The sequence below is a fragment of the Rousettus aegyptiacus genome, unplaced genomic scaffold, assembly GCF_014176215.1.
Source record: "Rousettus aegyptiacus isolate mRouAeg1 unplaced genomic scaffold, mRouAeg1.p scaffold_m13_p_1, whole genome shotgun sequence".
Lineage (NCBI taxonomy): Eukaryota > Metazoa > Chordata > Mammalia > Chiroptera > Pteropodidae > Rousettus > Rousettus aegyptiacus.
The window spans coordinates 53,423,895-53,442,640 of NW_023416284.1; the positions used below are offsets into that span (position 1 = coordinate 53,423,895).

Below are 18,746 nucleotides of genomic sequence, written 5' to 3' on the forward strand. Positions count from 1 at the left end.
AATGGTATAAATTTGAATCTTGCTTTTTCTCCTCTTCGTATATTTAGGCTGTGGCTTCAAGTTGTTGGTCGGTGCTGAAACAGAAAAGGCAACAGATGAAGGTAAAATTCATTATACCATGGACTTCTTTGCTAAGTAATTTGAGGCACCTGTCAAACATCTGAGTCAGTTCTCAAGTGGGGATGGCAGCTCATGAGGACTGTGCCTCAAGGTAGATGAGTGACTTAACGGTCCCAGGTTGGCTTCTCCTTTTTTGAATTTCTTCTCTCTTCCTTAACATTCTGTAGAGTTCAATATAGCAAGTATCGAGGCGTACATGGGTTTTCTACTCAGTGTGAGAGGGTTAAGGGCTGGAAACTGCTTTGATAAAGTTTTGGGTTTTGTGTTTTCACTTCATGTTTAAAAAAATTAATGTAGTGGTTTCTACTTCATGTAATCCAACTGAGAAATAATGATTTGATTGTAATGGCTATTTTATTCAAATGAGAGTCCCTATGAAAAAAAGTCTCAAAGTTTATATCCTGCCTCCATGTTCTATACCCTTCAGCCCAACTCACCCACTACACACTGCTTTTACCATACATTCCTTTGGTCAAGGGTATGGACTCTGGAGTGAGACTGCCTGGTTTCAAATGCCACTTACTAGCCATGACCTCTGGTAAGTTGCTTAACCTATCTATGCCTTAGTTTCCTCATCTCTAAAAAAAGAGTATAGTACCTGCCTTGCAGGGTTTTTGATGATTAAATGTTCAGTTCTTAGGATAGTGCTTGGCATAGTGCATTATGTAAGTGTTCATTATTATTATTATTTGATCACTGACCTGTAGTATTTTTTATCATATCCATGTTTCTTAGCCTTATCCTTATAACTTTGAGATAATATTGCCAAGTGCTGTGTTTCCAAACCACATTTCTTACAGCATCTTCAGAGGGTGCTTGTTACAAATAATTCTGGAGATCATATATTTGAATAATTCTTATTTAAAATGGTGCCAGAGAACCCTGTGTTTTAAACAAGCTCCCCAGATGATGATTACAAATTGTAATCTGAAAACTACTGGATTAGGAATAGGGAACAGCCTTGTAGACCGGGTTTGATTCTCACATAGCTAGTATGATCATGGGCAAGTTACTATCAACTGACCTTTAGTTTTCCTATTTGCAAAATGGGATTAATGTCTACCTTGTAGGGCTGCTGTAAGGATGAAATGAGGTAAAATCAGCAAGCTTAATTTAAGCATAAAATTAAGAGTAAATATTAAAAAGTTTATTAAGTGATAGTTTTCGTAATTATAATATTATCATTGTATCTAACTTTATTTCTTCTTAGTATAAATCTTGTGCCTTATACTAATTTTCATTCTATTTCCCATACCTGAAATGCTATATTCTATCCTCTGTACTTAGACAGATTTTGCTTGCTGTTGAGTTCAGCTCCACGATTATTACTTGATGAAGCACGTATATTCTATTTCAGCCCATGCTAATTTTTAACTTGTCTGAACTCCTAATACAGTTAGGATCTGTACGAAATTTAGAATTTTAATTTATGAGGACTATCTCTTAGACCAGAGTAACAACTTCAGTGCATCCCTGATAATTTTTTGGCTTTCACTAGCTAGCTATGTATGATTTAAAACAGGTTATTAAATCCCTCTGAAGTGTAACTTTTTACATATTAAAATTTTGACACGACCTACATTTTCTGAAGCATTTTATTAAGTTAAATAGAACCTAGCACATTATCTGGAATATAATGAGTAATCATTAATTGGTAACTGCTGCTATAATATATTTTATAAATTGAGGTTTAGAAGATATCTTAGAACATGTAAAATAGCAAATAACCCCTCCAAGAGACAGGATCTTAAGGCATAGTTATCCCCAGTCAACACTATATGACAAATCCCATAGAATCTTATTTAATAGAAAGTTATTAATAAACGTACATGGTTTCCTAAATCACAGCCATATGTATTACTATTTCACAAAAAGAGGCAATTACAAAATTAAATGCTCCGATAATATCTGGTTCCATTACTAAAAGTTGGGGTTCTAGTAAGCATATTTTTGTGCTTACTCATTTAAAAATTGTTTTAGTCTATTTCAGGTAATCTAAAGTGATTGAATAGAACTTTTTAATGGCTGAAACCATGGCAGTCTTTTTTTTAAATAATTTTTTACTTTTCAATTATAATTAACATGCACTATTATATTAGTTTCAGGTGTATGTACAACATAGTGATTAGACATTTATGTGACCTATGAAGTGATCACTCCAATAAATCTAGTACCCATCTGACACCATGCATAGTTATTACAATATTATTGACTATATTCCTTATGCTATACTTTATATCTCCATGACTATTTTATAACTACCAATTTATACTTCTTAATTCCTTTATCTTTTTCTTCCATCTCCCCTACCCCTCTCCCATCTGGCACCCATCAAAATGTTCTTTGTATCTGTGAGTTTGTTTCTGTTTTGTTTGTTCACATAGCTGTCTTATTAACCCTAAAAATTATACTGCTAAAGAACACTAGCATTCTTGTTTTTGCTTGATTACAACACTGATATAATTGCTTTTCTGTGAAGTATTTGTATGAAGTGAAAAGGCCTTTCAGAAATAATATTTCTCAGCATATTTAAAACTATTGGCTAGGATATAAAATCTACAGAAAACATTCTGTGACTCTAAAAGTTACTTGTAAGTTTATTAAATTTCTTATTAGGCTGGCTCATCATCATTGACCCTTAGTCTACACTCAGAAAGATCTGGTCACATGATGGATAGTAATTTCAGTTTCTACTAGAAAAGGCAAATTTGAGAAAGTAAAAATAACTTGATTGTCTTTTACTATCCAACAGATCCCAGATGGATTTTTTGCCCATTTTTATGCCATTTGTGAGCACATCAGCCCTGTCCTAGCCTGGGGCTTTTTGGGTCCTAGAAATTCTCTCTATGATTTATGTTGCTTCTTTAAGGTATGTTTAGCCATTAAATCATTTCTTTTTTCTATATCAAAAAGCGGATAAGGTATTATTGTTTTTTGTTTTTGTAGAAGAAAGAATGTTATTTAAAGGTAAAGTTATAAAAGTCACATAAATTTAGTGTTTAAGTGCCAGTGGAACAGAATTACATAGATTTGATGCTTAATTATATAGATTTGGAATAGTTTCAACAAGTCCATTCACCTTATCAGTTCTTTCTATAATGGAAACATATTCTTGGATGGTGTTATGACGTTATAGTCAAATTGCTATAGACAATTTATTCTTTATATGTGGATGCCTTTGAAACTTATAAAATAAATGTCTATTACACATGTGGCAGTTTTGAAATAAGTTCTGGTACAAGGTAATATGAATGATAAAATTCTAGTTGTGAGACATAACATGAGAGTTTAAAGTTGTATCCTAATGTCAGCAGTTTAAGTTTGTCAAAACACAGGCTATAGCTCATTGCAGAATTTTCTGCCCAGCACAATGCTCAGAAAAGTCTCAGTATTTAAATAGTCTTGAATTTAGGCTGCGTTTCAGGGAGCAAATAAAGTAAATACAATCAGGTATGAATTTGAAAGTTTTTGATGTTTGAAAGTTTGGATATTTCATTATACCCTTCATTTAAAAAAAATTAAATTGTGTTTATGTGCTGTTAATGTAGCATTTATGTAAATGGTTTAGGAAATGTTTATTTTACTCATTATTTTTTGACTAGTTTACTTGACCTCCCAAATGTAAAATATGTGTTTAGTGGGAAAATTCTAGACTGAGAATTAAGTCTCTTAATGAGCAATCCAACTCTGGGTAAATTGTGCTTTGTCCTCCTTTTCTTCATCTAAAAAATGAGGTGGCTTGACAAATTGATTGCTTATGACCCTTCCACATGTAAAACTCAGTGAATCTAAGAAGCGTGCCTTCTTAGTGTTTCTTCACACTTGATTTCTGTAGGGTAGAAATTAAGTATTCATGTTTTTTTGCTCTTCGGGATTATTCTTATTTTCACCATGGCATAACAGCCTGAGACTTAATACTTAGTAGTATATAACTTAAAATGAGTTTCAGCATAAGTATAACTGAAATGAAATATCCTTTACGATCTTTCACTGATTTGAGACCTGCCATTATTTTTATTTCGCATGTGTCTTTAGTTTTTTTATGTACTGAAAAATACATATTTAAAACTTTTCAGTTACAGTTATTGGAAATAGTGTATTCTACAAAACAGAAGAATACACTATTTCCAGTAGTGGTCACAGGTAACATTGAAAAATTCATTTATTGGGAAAGGACTTAAAATAGTCCCTTACATTTATACAGTGCTTAGGGTTTATAGGCATTTCCTATAGATTACTGTTTTTGATCATCGCATCAGCCCTGAGTAGTATAAAGGACAAATAGCATTGTCCCTTATTTTACAGAAAAAGAAAATAAGACCCCAAAAAAGGTTTAATCAGTTGTTCAAGTTCCCTTTTCCAATGAGATATGAAACTAGCACTGGAACCCACACTTTCTGATTCCCAATTCAATGCATGTTACAACATTAGTAACTATTTAGATTTAATATAATTTTTTTGCATTTATTTTCCAGAATCAAGTTCTTTTCTTTCTCAAAGACATTTTTGACTTCGAGAAGGTACGCTATTCCAGTATAGAGACTCTGGCCGAAGACCTCATGCAGTTGCTTATTCGCCGCACTGAACTTTTAATGGCCTATCTTGGAGCCGATGCGCTGAGGCATGCAAGTAGTTGTATAAGTAGTCATGGTAACGTTCTGTCCAGTGGCCTAGTGGAAGCCAAAGTGCAATAGATACCATACAAACTATACAATTTGAGTGCTATGAAATATTTTAAGATAACTATTGATTTTGTAACATATATTACATAGAATTGGTAGATGTGGACTCAGGGAAGAAAAAAAGTCTAGTGAAGAATGAGTGACCATACTGTACTTACACAGAAGTTCTGTCATTGAATCCCTGTGTAGTGTATCCAAAGCAGCTTTTTACAGTCTTTAGGTAATAATTTAAGTCGTGAAATGTTGTATATTTTGTAGAAATATTGCTTGAATTGAAGCCAGTACTTGGGATTTAATTGATTTGTCGTTTTGAAGCTATCTTAAATGTCCAGTATCCTTCTCAAAAGTGCTGTTTTTATGCTTTGCACCTTGAAAATGTACAATTTAGCCAAGACCTTTGTGGCCCACACATGCAAGAATATATGACTCCTAGTGTCAAGAGACTTAATTTTGCCCGAAAATGTATTTTTAATTGTAAAGTTATTCATTTGTTTAATCAAGTTTAGACAATAGTGGTGTTTAATATGTGCTGCTTACATTCTTGCTTGTGCATTTGCTTATGTATTTGACTCAAAGAAATTGTAATGGCTGACAGTGCGAAGTTCACAAGTTACAAGTTTATATTAGATTTACTGCAATTTCCAAAGTATATTACTGTTGGTCCTATAAGTTACAATGGAGAGACTGAAGAAGTTTCTTTTATCTTTTTATAGATTAGAACATTTTTCTCTTGAATATTGATTAAAAAGATAACATTTATTAATAATGACAGGCAATTAAAATTTTTCCTGTGTAGTTTTGAGACTATCTCCCAACATCTGAAGGTGTTAATCTTGGTACAGCAAAATCAGTTCTCCTTTCTTCTTATGTAAAACTTGTTTTTAGTTATTCCCACAGAGAACTTAGCATATTTTGTCATATTATACCCATATTTTAAAAATATTCATACTTTGAATCTTAGTGAGGTTTTAAAGGAGGTTTTTTTCCCCTATCGAACAAAATATTTTTAATTGTATGGAAGAATATTTTATATCCTTTCTGATAAATATATAAACAAATGGGTTGTTCATATAAGTATAGGTTCTTCAGAGTATATTAGATACTTTCACAGTTATAAGAATTTTGTGTCTAAATCATACACCACTTACTTGGAGTGGCTGACTCAGTATATCAATAGATTGGATTTATTGATTTTGTTTTTAAAGTGGGTTTTACTCATCTCAGAAGTAAGTTTCCCAGGAGGATCGAAATATATTTTTTTAGAATGCATTTTTAGATTAAAGTGCCTATTTATGATTAATGAATAGAAAATGAAAAGTGGGGAAAGACATAATCTTTTAAGGTTTTAAATTTATGTATGTACCATGATTATGTAACAGTTACAAAATAAGAGATTCGGCATCTTTATGTTGTTTGCATGTACTGTGTTCCATAATGTATAGGCTATAGGCATTAAACAATATGAAATATTGCTCTAATAATTTTTGAGTATATAGTTCCTTGACTTTTCTTAAATATAGTCTTAATTTAAGAATTGGCTATTTATAATTCTTATTATTGATAGAGGAATGTCATTAGAAGTATCAAAGCTAAAAATTCCATTATGTAATGGTTTACTTTCTAATTTATATCTTATATTTTTAGCTTCTTGTTGAGGTACCACTGGCCTTGAATGATTCACACACATACACATGTGTGCACAGATGCATTCCCTTTATCATGTAGGCAAGACAGGTATTGCTTATTCTGTTTGGGGGGTGCCTAAATTTTTAAGTTGTGGTTTATAAACAGCTGTAAGGAAACTTAATTATATTTTTATTTGAGGAAGATATTGTTTGCAATCTATTTTGAAGAATTGCACTACTTAATAATGCTGCTACTACATAAGATAACTGGGGGCTTTATTTCATCAGATAAGATGAATGGCTTTCCAAAAGGTTTTTTTTTCTTCTTTACATTTCACCGAAAACAAACAAACAATACAGAAAACAGTTGCCCATATTCAAGAATTTGGTTTATCTAATTCAGTAGCTTAAGTTCATTTAGTTTCTAGTCAATTTAGTAGCTACTACTTTAGTAAGATGCTTTCTTTGTGGCCTTTAACAAAGGAGACCAGAGTGACCAAATAGATTTGCAGGGTAATTATAGGAAACAACCTCTTTATTGTAAGAGAAGAAACTTGACCCTTTAAAAAGAAATGTCTCTTAAAAACATTTTTGACCACAGAAGAGTACTTAAGACATATGTGCCAATTTCAATTTGCCTTGAAATTGGGTTAAACAGCTAAAGCACTGTTTTTAAAAAAATTAAAAAATGGCTAAATTAGTTTTAAAGCCCTTTAGGGTAAAACCCTATATAATACTTACTCATGGTAGTATTATCAGAAAATTGCCATTGCCACCATGAGTCCTACCATCTACATCCCTATGTAAATTATAAGAGGGCCTTGGATTAGTCCTGTGAAAGTGGATTCTTTTACCTTCTGTTTCCTGGAAATATAAAGGTTAGATATTCAGGTGATTTATATTTAATAATTTTTCTATTTTTTTCCTACATTTTTGTTTAAGTAAAAGGCTAGTTATTTCTTCTTGAAGGCCTATAATATATTTATTAAATGTCAAAATTAGGTTATCTTTTTAAAAAGAAGCCAAGTTTTTCATAATGTTAAAATCAGCTCCAAAGAATTATCTCTCTTTAAAGCAGTATTCTTTATTCGCACCCATTTACTGATTCTTAATTTGTTGAATTAACTAACTTTATAAAAAATATTAACAAACTTTTTCCTGCCTTAAGATGTAACATTTTCTACCTAAATGATTACCTGAGGAGTAATTATTTACATTACAAAAGAATTCTTTACTTTATCATTCCTTTAAACCTATGAAATAGGAATGCCAAAGTAACATTTAATATACTTCTCTGTGACCTTTCATAATCAGAAATTTTAAATTATGTTCATAATTTACTTTTATTTTAATGTGAACACGTTAGGAAATGTTTTGGAATATGTATTTTGAAGTGATTATATGAATTAAGGTGGATTCAGAATTTGGGTTTTTTTGCTTAGATTAATCAAATCTAGAAATCTCGTGTATGTGAGACTTAGAAATTTGTATAATCTGTGATTAATGGAAAGAAGAGCATCCTTTCTTTGTCCCTAATGATTATGTTATGTTAGTGTTTTGCTTAATTTGAGAACAACCATGTATTAGCTTTACTTGGCTGATATCAGTAAATGTGTCTATTTCCTAAATGTAAGGACTGCACTTAACTAATTTATGTAAAAGTGAAACACTACAGTAGCAGAATAAAATAGCACCGGCTCTTTAACCAAAATAAGCACTATAACATGGATGTATTTCTATTACTGCCAAATAAAAAAAGTGATGGTATATCTTGCTGATGTATTGACTCTTTTATACAATGCTTATATATTTGTAAGGTCACACTCACTGCATCAAACCCTGCCCCTTGGGAGCTTTCAGTCTCCATAAGACTTCACGTATACAGACAGAGAACACAGACAACTGCAGAAGCATTGAAATATCAAGTGTAAAAGTATATATAGACACCGATGGCAACAAGGGTTTACCTGGATATAGAAACAGTATTATTGATTTGGGAATTTTAATAAAGAGTTTTATTTATGTACAGTATAGATAAATGTATATATATTTTAAAACTATTAAACATAAACTGAAGTACTTATCTTAATAAGCAATCCATAGAAATATGAGTGGAATCTTTTTCTAGCTAGGATGTAGGGTTGGAGATGGAATGAGAAACCAGATCAGCATCTCAATATTATCTTTTCTTTGTCATCTGCCATACTCTTTGTTGTCTCACACCATCCTCTTTGATTCCGCTACCTGGACTTATTGTTCTACACTTTAAACATCTCCTATCGTTACACTATTCGTAGGGCTTTGCTGGAAGTCTTTATAAACTCATTTGATTTATCCACTGCCATTCTTGCTCTTTTGCTGCTTCTGACTTCTGTTTTTCATGTATTGTTTCTTCCTATCCCCAGTGTTCTGTGGTACTTTACCCTGCCACTTTTTCTCCTTTAATCTCTTTCTCTCCTTATGCTACTGACATCTTTGATCAGGCCACACAGCTCTTTTTCTGAGGTTCTTTTTTTGTTATTTTCTTATACCTGAACAATGAAAACCCTCAAGTAACTTTCATCATTTGGGCAGGAAAGGACTGATTCTAGTACAGAAAAAAAAGCAAACCTTTTTTCTATGATGCTTTTTATTTTTTACTTAAAAGCCACAGCAAAGCAACTGGTACATCAGATACCACCTCTGTGTTTTGCTTTTAACTGCAAAAGGCTTTCACAAAGTACATTTTTATATAGGAAATTCTAGAACTTTTATAATTTGCTATGTTCGAAATAATATCCCAATACTTGACAATAGGGAAGCACTTTGACATTTGAAGGCATTTGACATATGACTTCCAGAACTTTGCTAATTCTTTTATTTAATAATACTCCAAGAGAATAGGGACTTTAATGAAGACTGAGTGCTTAATGTCATAGAAAATGGATAATTTTTAAAGTGGGTTAAAGCAGGTGTATTTGTTATTGCCGCATAACAAATTATCCAAAAACTTAGCAGCTTGAAACAACCACTGCTATCTGACATAGTTTCTGAGGGTTGAGAATCCAAGAATGGCTGGTTCCAATGGATCTAGCTTAGGGGCTCTCCTGAGATGGCTGTCGTCAGAAGGTTTGACTGGGGCTGGAAGTCCAGGGCCATTTAGCAGAACTACCGGAGTATTTTTAAAACATGGCAGCTGGTTTTCCCCAGAATGAGCAACCCAAGAAATACCATCAAGGGAAAAGACACAGTATCTTTTATAACCTAATTAGAAGTGACATACCATCATCACTTGTGTCATATTCTGTTGGTCACACACAATCTGACACAAGGTGGAAGGAGATTACACAAGGGTGTGAATATTAGGAGGCTGGATCATTCAGGGTCATCTTGGTGGCTGGATATCAAAACGGAATCATAATAAATTATACATCAATAATGTAGGCATTTTAATTATAAATGAATAAGTGCCATTCTTTGGCTAATCTTCTGATATAAGAGCAAAGTCTATTTGATTATAGATCTGAGATATTTCTGTTGTATAAACTACACTTGTAAATCATCATCTGAGATTTCCAGTGTCTCTTAAAAGAAAAAAAAATTTATTTGAAAGCAATACCAATTCCCCCTTGATTTTTAAGAAATACTTCATACAAATGAGCAAATCTTACATTTCTCATAGTCTCCTCAAACAGCATGTCCAAAACTGAGCTCCTGACCACACCTGCCTAAACCTCCTCCTCCCAGACTTTCTCATCCCAGAAAATGACAACTCCATCTTTCCATTTCCTCAAGCCAAAAATTTCTTTTCCTCACACCTTATATTCAATCTGTTACCAAAATCCCACCAGTTCTACTTTTATAAAATGTGCCAAGAAAAAAAATGTGCCAAGCATTTCTCACTACCTTCACAGCTATCACCTTGGTCCAAATTCCCATTACTTGTCATCTGATTATTCTGGAAGCCTCCTAATTGGTCTCTCTGTTTCATTTAGTGTATTTGCAGCACACTGGCCAGAGTGAGCACGTTAAAAATCTATCAGATCATGTCACTACTTTGTTCAAAATCCACCAATGGCCACCCATCTTAATAAAAGTCAGAGTCCTTACAATGTACAAAAAAGGTTCTCCACAGTCCATCTGCCCTACGCCCTATTATTTCATCTTTTCCTACTAAGCTCCACCCACCCAAGCCTCCTTGCTCTTTCTAGAACAAGTCAGGATCCTCCTCCTGGCTTTTGTACCATTTCCTGAATGGCTCTGCCCACACACACACCCCAGGAGCTCCGGATGGTAACATAGCTCACTGCCTCACGTTCCTCAAGACTTTTACTCATATGAAGCTTTCTCTAGTCACACTATTTAAAATACAATATCTATGCTCTGCATTCCCAGCTTTCCCTACTTCTCTCCTCTGACTATCCATATTGCCTATCACTAAGTACCGCATAGTTTGATTATTTGCTTATTGTCTGCCCTTCTCCACCAAAATCCCAGGGCTTTTTATTTATTCCATCAGTACTGTGTCCTCAGTATCTAGAATCGAATGTTTGTTGAATGAATGATGAATTGTTGGGAGAAAAAATAGGCCTTGGTGTTGTGGGTAGCTATCAGTTTTATAGTTAGAATGGAGAGGTTTGTTTTATCTGGCGAATCTGCTGACTGGATATCAGTTAAAGCTTTAAATCATAAAACTAAATGGGTAATGTTAAATTGGTAAGCGTAGGGAGGAAAAGGGTAGAATGAGTTTATTACAGGGCTGATATAGACTGATATAGACTGGGGTAAAAGAAAGGCTTCTCTGAGAAAGAAACATTTAAAAGGACAGCCAAATCTTATATTGGAATTAGGTAGGTGAACAGTGGGGAAGGAGGATTTCGTGTGGAGCAAACAGCTCGTGGAAAGACCCTGCAGCGAGAATGACCATGAAAAGTCCCATGAATTGAAGGTCAAGGTGATGGTATTGAAAGGAGCAAGGGGGCAAGCGACATCATCCAGGCCACCTATCACTGTCAGTATTAGTATAAGCTTAAATAGCTGTTTTGATTACCAGTCTAGTGCTTTAACTGAAGAAGGAATGGCTTACACAAAAGAATTTTGTATAAACAGTGTATGGGAATGTGGTGGAGAAGAAAAGTTACAGTTAAGAGCAGAAGGTTTTTCAACATCCCTGAAAATAGAACCTGAGCAATATTATCTGCCTACGCCTGGAGGTCAGAAGTGGTTGTCCCAGTTTATCTGTGTGGATGCTAGATCAAATCTTAAATTAAGAATTGAAGATCTCCCCAACTGGAGAAATGTCCTCTCTGGAAGAGCATTTCAGGTTTTATATTTCAGGTTTTTGATGGGTATAATTGACAGGCTGGTGGTCCAGGCTGAAAAGGTTTGTGGGGCTAAGATTCTCAGTTGCCTTTATGTAGATTTAGAAAGACCACAGATGATTTGCCTTCAGTTAAGGAAGGGTGGAAGATTATATCAATATTATTTCCTTTTATTCCTCTTTCTCATCCTCGCCCTCCTTTTTTATTCCCCCTCTATTAACCACCTTCTTTGGAGTTAAAGACCGGAGCTAAGAAAAGGTGAGCCACGGACAGATAGATGAAGTGGTCCTCGGACTGCTGCCCTATTCTCTCAGCAATAAAAGAGAAGTTGGCCGAGGTCAGTCCATACTTTGAAGATACCATTAGTGACTTGGCTTCTTGATTAGGAAGGAACCAGGACTAGTAGAGAAGCGGGCCCTGGGGCAAACCGGCTTGGGATGGCGGGGGCCGGGCGGAGGCAGCTCCTGCCTGTTTATGAATTCCATTCCAGTATCTCTCCTTTCCCATAGGGGAGGCAGCCTCTCTTCCCCGGACCCTTCCGGGAGGTGGAGGCAAACCCAAGGTGAAGGGGTCAGCCCAGAGACCCAGAGACCGGCGACAGACACGTTCTGGCGGAAAGTTGGCAACCACCGCCCCCCTCGCCCGCCTTCCTCCTGGACTCTCCACCCCTCTCTGGGCGATACGGCAGTGTGTGTGTGTGTGTGTGTGTGTGTGTGTGTGTGTGTGTGTGTGTGTGTGTGTAAGGGGGGAGGTTGGGGGACTGGCCTTGTGTTTTGGAACAGCTGCTGCCGGCGCTGGGCCCGCCTGGAATGCGGGAACAGGCTGCGCACCAGGACTTTTATGGAAACTTGCTGCTGGAGACGGCGACGGCGGCGACGGCAGCCAGAGGGCTCCCGGCGGCTGGAGCGGCAGCGGCGGAGGCGCCCAGACCCCTGCCCACACCCCAGTGCAGGACGCGCACAGCCTTTCTGCGCGCCACGAGGACACTCGCTTGTCTCCGGCTCCCGGCGGGTGAGAGGAGTCGGGGAGCGCGGGGGCGGGGGCGGGGGCGGCGGAGGTGTCGGGTCTCTCGGCGGGGGCGGGGGCTGCAGGGAGATGCTCCCCGCGCCGCGGCTCCTGGCCCCGCTCCGCCGCGAAACCCGAGCGTGTCCGGCTCCCTCCAGCTGCGGCCACGCGCCCGTCGGGGCCTCGGCGGAGTGCGGAGCAGGGTCAGCCTGGCCGTCCGGCTCCGGGGGCGATTTCCTTGCTTCGCTCCCCTACTTTGGCTCCCTTTGCGCCCCGTCGGTTGAGTTTTGGGTGCTTTCTCTACTCCTGCAGGGGAAGAGCCCTCTGTGAGCGGAGGGGGTGCCAGTCCCTTGGGGGCCAGGCAGGTAAAGTACAGGGTCATCCCCCACCACGTGCCCCTGGCGCGGTCTCGGTCTCCGCCAGCTGTGTCTGTAATTTTTAAGAGAAATCATTCCTGATCTGCCCCTGTGGAGGCTGAGGAGTGACATATGATTTAAACAACCTATCACCTACCCCCTCCCTCCAAACTATTCTTTCGCGGTTCTGTCCGAGATGAGATGTTGGGGATTGTGCAAATAGAGCTGGAAGTTGGAGTGAATCGTGTAGTTACTACCTCTTGAAACCTGCCCTGTCTATATATTTTTTGCTACCGCCAAGCCATTCCAACTGTGTATAAACTGTGAAATGCTCTACAAATGCTAAAAATGTATTATTGGTATTTGTAAAGAAAATAACCAAGTTGAGAGGTGAGTTAATTATTGCAATGGCTTCGAGATCTTCATTTTATATTTATTAAAGGTCCATAACGTGGACAAAGACTTTGAGTTGGGATTCGGGGGAAGAGAGAGGTGGTGGATGAGGGAGGGAGAAGGGAAGTGAGAGGGAGAGAGACAGAGAGAGAACAAGGTAAAAATAGCATTAGGCCATGTCCTAACAAAATGTCTGTCCTTGGGAAAGAGGCAGGTAGAGCATTATAAGAAAGCGGTAAGCCATTATAAGAAAGAAATTAGTTCCATGAACAAAACAATGGGAACATCATTCATCAGCTAAATTTTGTTAGTGAATTCATGTAATGGGCTTATTGGCTTGCGAGTCACAACATAACTATGTATTAGGTAGTGTGAATAAATAAGCTTAAATATTTATATCATCTTAGTCACACATCATTGAGTGAACCAGTTATTTCCCCCTAATCCTTTTACAGGTTAAATTGCTGCCATAAAACAATCAAACAACACTTCGAATACACATAAATCTCTGAAATTCTTTTTAGTTTTAAGGTATGGTAAGGTGGGAAAATGCATAATTAGGGTTTTGGTGGGGAGGGGAGTATAATGTAGTTAGTTGATATTCTTCCTTACAGTATTAGGCCCTTATTTTTGAAATTATTTTATATTTTGACTGAAATAATTAAAAATGTGTGCAATTCTGTAATTTATCTGCAACTCCCTTTAAGAACCCTAAACAAAATCCACACATACAAAATTTGTTTTAAGGACAGCTTCCCCCATTACAGTATTGGTGTGATTCAGTTTTAATTTCAGATTCACTTTAAAATTCATTTAAAACTGAAATGTAGTGAGTAGCAATTTTTCCTGCTCATCTTAAAATGGAATCTGTGCTATTTTTGAAAATCTGATATGTAAGACTGAACATTGTCAAAATGTATGTCATCTTGAGATGGCTATATTTAGTATCAATGAAGGAATGCATTATCTAGGTTTTTGAACAGTATTTTTCCCCTGCAATTGCACTCGACGTATTTAGGTTAATGTTTCATTGGTGAACAAAACAAAAACTGAATATGTATATTTGGGGGAGATTAATTAGGGATTTAGATTGCTTAGAACCTGAGTGGCCTGAAATGACATACTTCATTTAGGAAAAAAAATACATAATATCTACTATTACCTTCGAAGCATTCCAAAGGCAAATAAAAATATTGTTTAAAATAAAAATGCATGTTTAAAATAAAGAAAACAATGCAGTAAATATAAAAAGTATGTAACAGATGGGCAGATGTCTAGAAGTTTTTATAGAGGAGAGGAGTCAGTACATTTTATAGTATGTAGGCCATACACCCAAAAGCATGTTGGTAGTCTATAATTGAGAGGGAAAATGAACCAGGAGTTCTTTAGTATTTCATATATTTCTATTCTTATTTATTCATTATGTGGTCTATATCAACTGTGTAGTTTCTTTCATTGTTTTTGGTTTTATAATTGCACAATTACATATTATTTACATACACTTAGAATTGTTATATTTAAATATTCAGTACATAGTTGGGCTTGACTTATGGCAGTATACTTTCTACACTCTAGGATGGAAGGGTGGATCTTTACCCAAAAATCCAATTTAAGTTTTGTCAACATTTGTTTTTTATTATAAAGTTACTATAATGATATTATATTTGTGGTTAAAAATTATGAAGAATGGGAAAGGGGGCTCTCAAAATCTGACGTTTGGTATTTTGATAAATTTCCCTCTTTTCCCTAAGTGTAAGAATTTTTTTTTCCCTTGCATTGTAAAATCTCAATGAAATTATGTATATGAAAGCATCTGATGCAATATCTTCCATCTAGTAAGTGTTCAATAGCTGGTTCTTTTTCTCTCCCAACCCCTACTTTTTCCCCTTCTTGTTATCTCTTCCTTTTTGCTCTCAGATCAGAAGACAGGTAGATTGTAGCTCTCTAGGTCAGGTTTTGAGATTGGTGAAATTTGACTTCCACTTTCCTTTTTGTGCCTTTTTCCTATTCTTTCCCTTTGAGTCCCCTCCCTCTTTCTGGTTAAAATAGGCCTCCCCTATGTCTCCATTTTCTCAATGCTGCCTATTTATTTAGATCAGGGGCCACAAATTGGCAGCCAAAAAGCCACTTTCAGTCACAGACAGACATAAAAATTGATGCATTTTATCTTAAAATATGGATTTCCAGCTTCTCTTGAAAAATTGGAGGATCTTGGCAAAACTGGGTCCACATTTCTGCATAGCAACAATACCCTGGAACTTAATAGTGGCTTTTCCCTCAAACAAGACACAAACTCTTAGCCATTCCCTATTGTTTTACGGCCAGTCATCACTCAGTCACAGTACCTGTCAATTACAGTGTGTAACAATAACTGACATTACCTGACCCTAGACCCTTGAGTACATAGTCCCTTGATCTATGTATTAGGGAAAGTATGAAGTCATGATAGGATGGCAAATTGCTGGACTTGGCATTAGGAACCTGGACTATAAATGTCGTAGATATATTTAGGTTAGCAATCCTTCTCTTAAACAATGTGATCATAGGAATGGGAAGAAGAAAATATTCGTTGACACTAATTGTTAGTGTCAATTTGAACTGCAAGGGAATGTGTATTACTAATTAAAACAAAATATTTTAACTGGTGGGATTTTAGAAAGCATGAACGAGATATTTCTGGGAAAGAAATTTTTACTAGGAACTCAAAAAATTCTACTCCCTCCTCATCCTAGATGTGTTTAGGAGAGTTTTTGCGACCCCTAGAGGTTGGCCAGAAAGATAAGTTAGCTACTATTCGGTCTCTCCACCCAACCAAATTGGAGCTGGAAGCCTGAGTCTTCCCTTTTCCCAGCTGTGTCTTTCATTGAAAAGCCATCTTCTTCTTGCAGAGAGGGTGAGAAGGCCCAGTCTCTTTCAGAGATTACCACATCCATTTGCTTGGGAAGCCACCTTCCTGAAGCCCCAACTTTCTGGTTTTTCATGATATCTAGTTTAATGTAAACTCACTCCATTTTATTTTATTTTCTGTTATTTCATTCATTCATTCATTCATTCATTCATTTGTGCATCCTCATCATAGGTCTTCCTTCTGGAGATATCAATCATAAGTTTTATTTTGGCCAATTTTGGATCAGTTTTCCTTTTATCTTCTTGTCATTCATCCACTTCTTCAAAAATGAATGAGTTCGTACTGTGTCCTAGTTGTTGTATGAGATGCTACGGATAATGAACAGAGAGTGGAGTACAGTTTTGACCTTTCAGGAGCTCATAGGATGGTGAATACTCTTTGAAAAATATCACATACAGTTGTATAAATGCAAAGTATTATATATTATTGATACAGAAGAATGTCAAGACAGATTGAAAATAAGATTCTTGGTTATCAATAAGGAATTGAGTATCGGTAAGAACAAATATCACTATATGGAATAGGTAAAATAAGACCTAGTTTCATATTTTTGAATTTTAATAAGGTTTATGATAGGTTTTATAATTTTTAAAATGTAAGGTTATAACTTTCATTAAATTAATAAAGTAACATTACATTTCAGTTTTTATTTCTTGTACAAGTGACGAATGATAAAAATGGAGACTGGTAGAGTGAAATGAGTAGTTCACTAAGAGTCAAGTCTAGTACCCTGCTCTGCTACTGAACAGTCTGCAACCTTGGATAAGTCACTGAAACTCTCCGTGCCTCCCATTTTTTCATATGGTAAATGAAGGGGTTGGACTAAGTAATTCTTGACAGTATTCTTCTCTTCATCCCTACGCCTCCAAATTTGATTGGCCAAAGTTCTTGTAATAGTGCCCTGACTGCAGTGTAAGTTCCCTGGAGACACAGATTTATCTTTTTGTTCACTTTCATCTCTCTACAGCCTAGTGTCCTTGCCTGCATAGAATAGGAGCTTAATAAATGCTTGTTAAGTAAATAGATGAGTGAGTCACCATGTCCTGTCAAATCTTCCTCAAAGATGCCTCTTCCAACTCGTCATTCTCAACGCTACTGTTGTAATTCAGGCTCTTATCTTCTCTTGTCAAGATCTTGTACTTGTCCTACTCCCTGTAGTCTTTCCTTGTTTCACACTAGTTTTGTGCACTGCTATCAGTGTCTCTTTTCTCTCTAGAATACATATATGATTAGGTCACATTCCTCTTCTTAAACAAATCTTTTTCTGGCTCTCCATTGCTTTTGGGGATTGAGTCTAAACATTTTCTTAATAGTGCATTCAGGAATCTTTCTGTTTTACCATAGATTCATTGGACAGCTTATGTATGGCTCCCCAAATTTGCAGTGAGTCATCAGGCATTGGCATTTTTGTTCATGTTGCTTCTTTTACTGGATGCCCTTAACCCTCTTTTCCACTTTGGGAAATCCTGCTTATCCTTCAAGGTCTAAATCAAATGTCACCATCTTTATGTAAGCTTCCTTGACCTCAGCCCCATCCTTAACCCCACGAACATCTTTTCCATGCCTTTTTTATGTTTTTATAACCCTATATAATACTATTATAGCACTTACTACTTTGTATTGTAATTAGTTGTGGTTGCATCTATTTCTTGCAACAAAGTTACTTGATTTCAGAGGCTTTCTTATACATTTTGTATCCCATGGCCAGGCATAATGTCTGATACATAGTTGGTTCTTTTCACAAAAATAGTATATTATAAATACAGACCTTGAAAAAAAAAACACCTTTTTGATAAATTATGGACATGCTATAGCACTATTGCAGTATTCCCTCTGAAACCTATAGTAGCTACTTAGTCTTCATTTAACATGAATGCTTAATGTACTAGAATGGCACTATTGACTCTCTATCATTCCAGTCTTTTTTCTTATGACTAGAATCATTGTTGATGATTCACACGTTCAACTTTATCCTTTCGTTAATGTTTTCTCTCTGCTTGTTCTTGATAACAAGTGAGCTGGCTTGCCTGAGATCTTAGACCCTTAGAAAAGTGCAGTGGGCTGAAGTGCACTACCACTGCCTGCTTAGACAGAAAAATCACTTAAACTAGACTAAGACAAGTCTGTGGGATTTCGGTTATAAAATCTTTTGGCATTCAGGTTATTGAGTATAGGAATTAAGTTGTTAAACTAATCTTCATTTAGCATTCTAAAATACAGTGAGAATGAGGACTGACATGATTTGATAGAATGCTCTTTACTATAATTCGGCATACTCATAATGTGGTCTTAGAATCCCTGGGAGTCCCCAAGACTTTAGGGGCCCATGAAGTCCTTCTTTTTTCCAATTACTTAGC

The 18,746-nt window shown here is 36.2% G+C and overlaps 2 protein-coding genes across 15 annotated transcripts in view; both read left to right on the plus strand.

Moving 5' to 3' along the window:
* MIGA1 (mitoguardin 1) overlaps nt 1-8,194 on the plus strand; it is a 69,650-nt gene extending 61,456 nt beyond the window's left edge. For 7 of the 9 annotated variants that reach the window (XM_016151046.2, XM_016151050.2, XM_016151051.2 and 4 more), the window contains 3 exons: nt 48-101; nt 2,873-2,989; nt 4,596-8,194. In XM_016151046.2, coding sequence (XP_016006532.1) covers nt 48-101; nt 2,873-2,989; nt 4,596-4,814 — 390 coding nt within the window. In that variant the 3' untranslated portion in view covers nt 4,815-8,194. Of the gene's footprint in view, nt 1-47; nt 102-547; nt 659-2,872; nt 2,990-4,595 lie in introns of all 9 variants that reach the window. The other 2 variants (XR_001597640.2, XR_001597639.2) reach the window with 2 other exon arrangements.
* Nucleotides 8,195-12,540: 4,346 nt separating this feature from the next.
* Nucleotides 12,541-18,746, plus strand: part of NEXN (nexilin F-actin binding protein) — a 37,549-nt gene continuing 31,343 nt past the window's right edge. For 2 of the 6 annotated variants that reach the window (XM_016151034.2, XM_016151036.2), the window contains exon 1: nt 12,566-12,738. The gene's annotated coding sequence lies outside the window, so the exon portion shown is untranslated. Of the gene's footprint in view, nt 12,739-18,746 lie in introns of all 6 variants that reach the window. The other 4 variants (XM_016151035.2, XM_036235433.1, XM_016151033.2 and 1 more) reach the window with 4 other exon arrangements.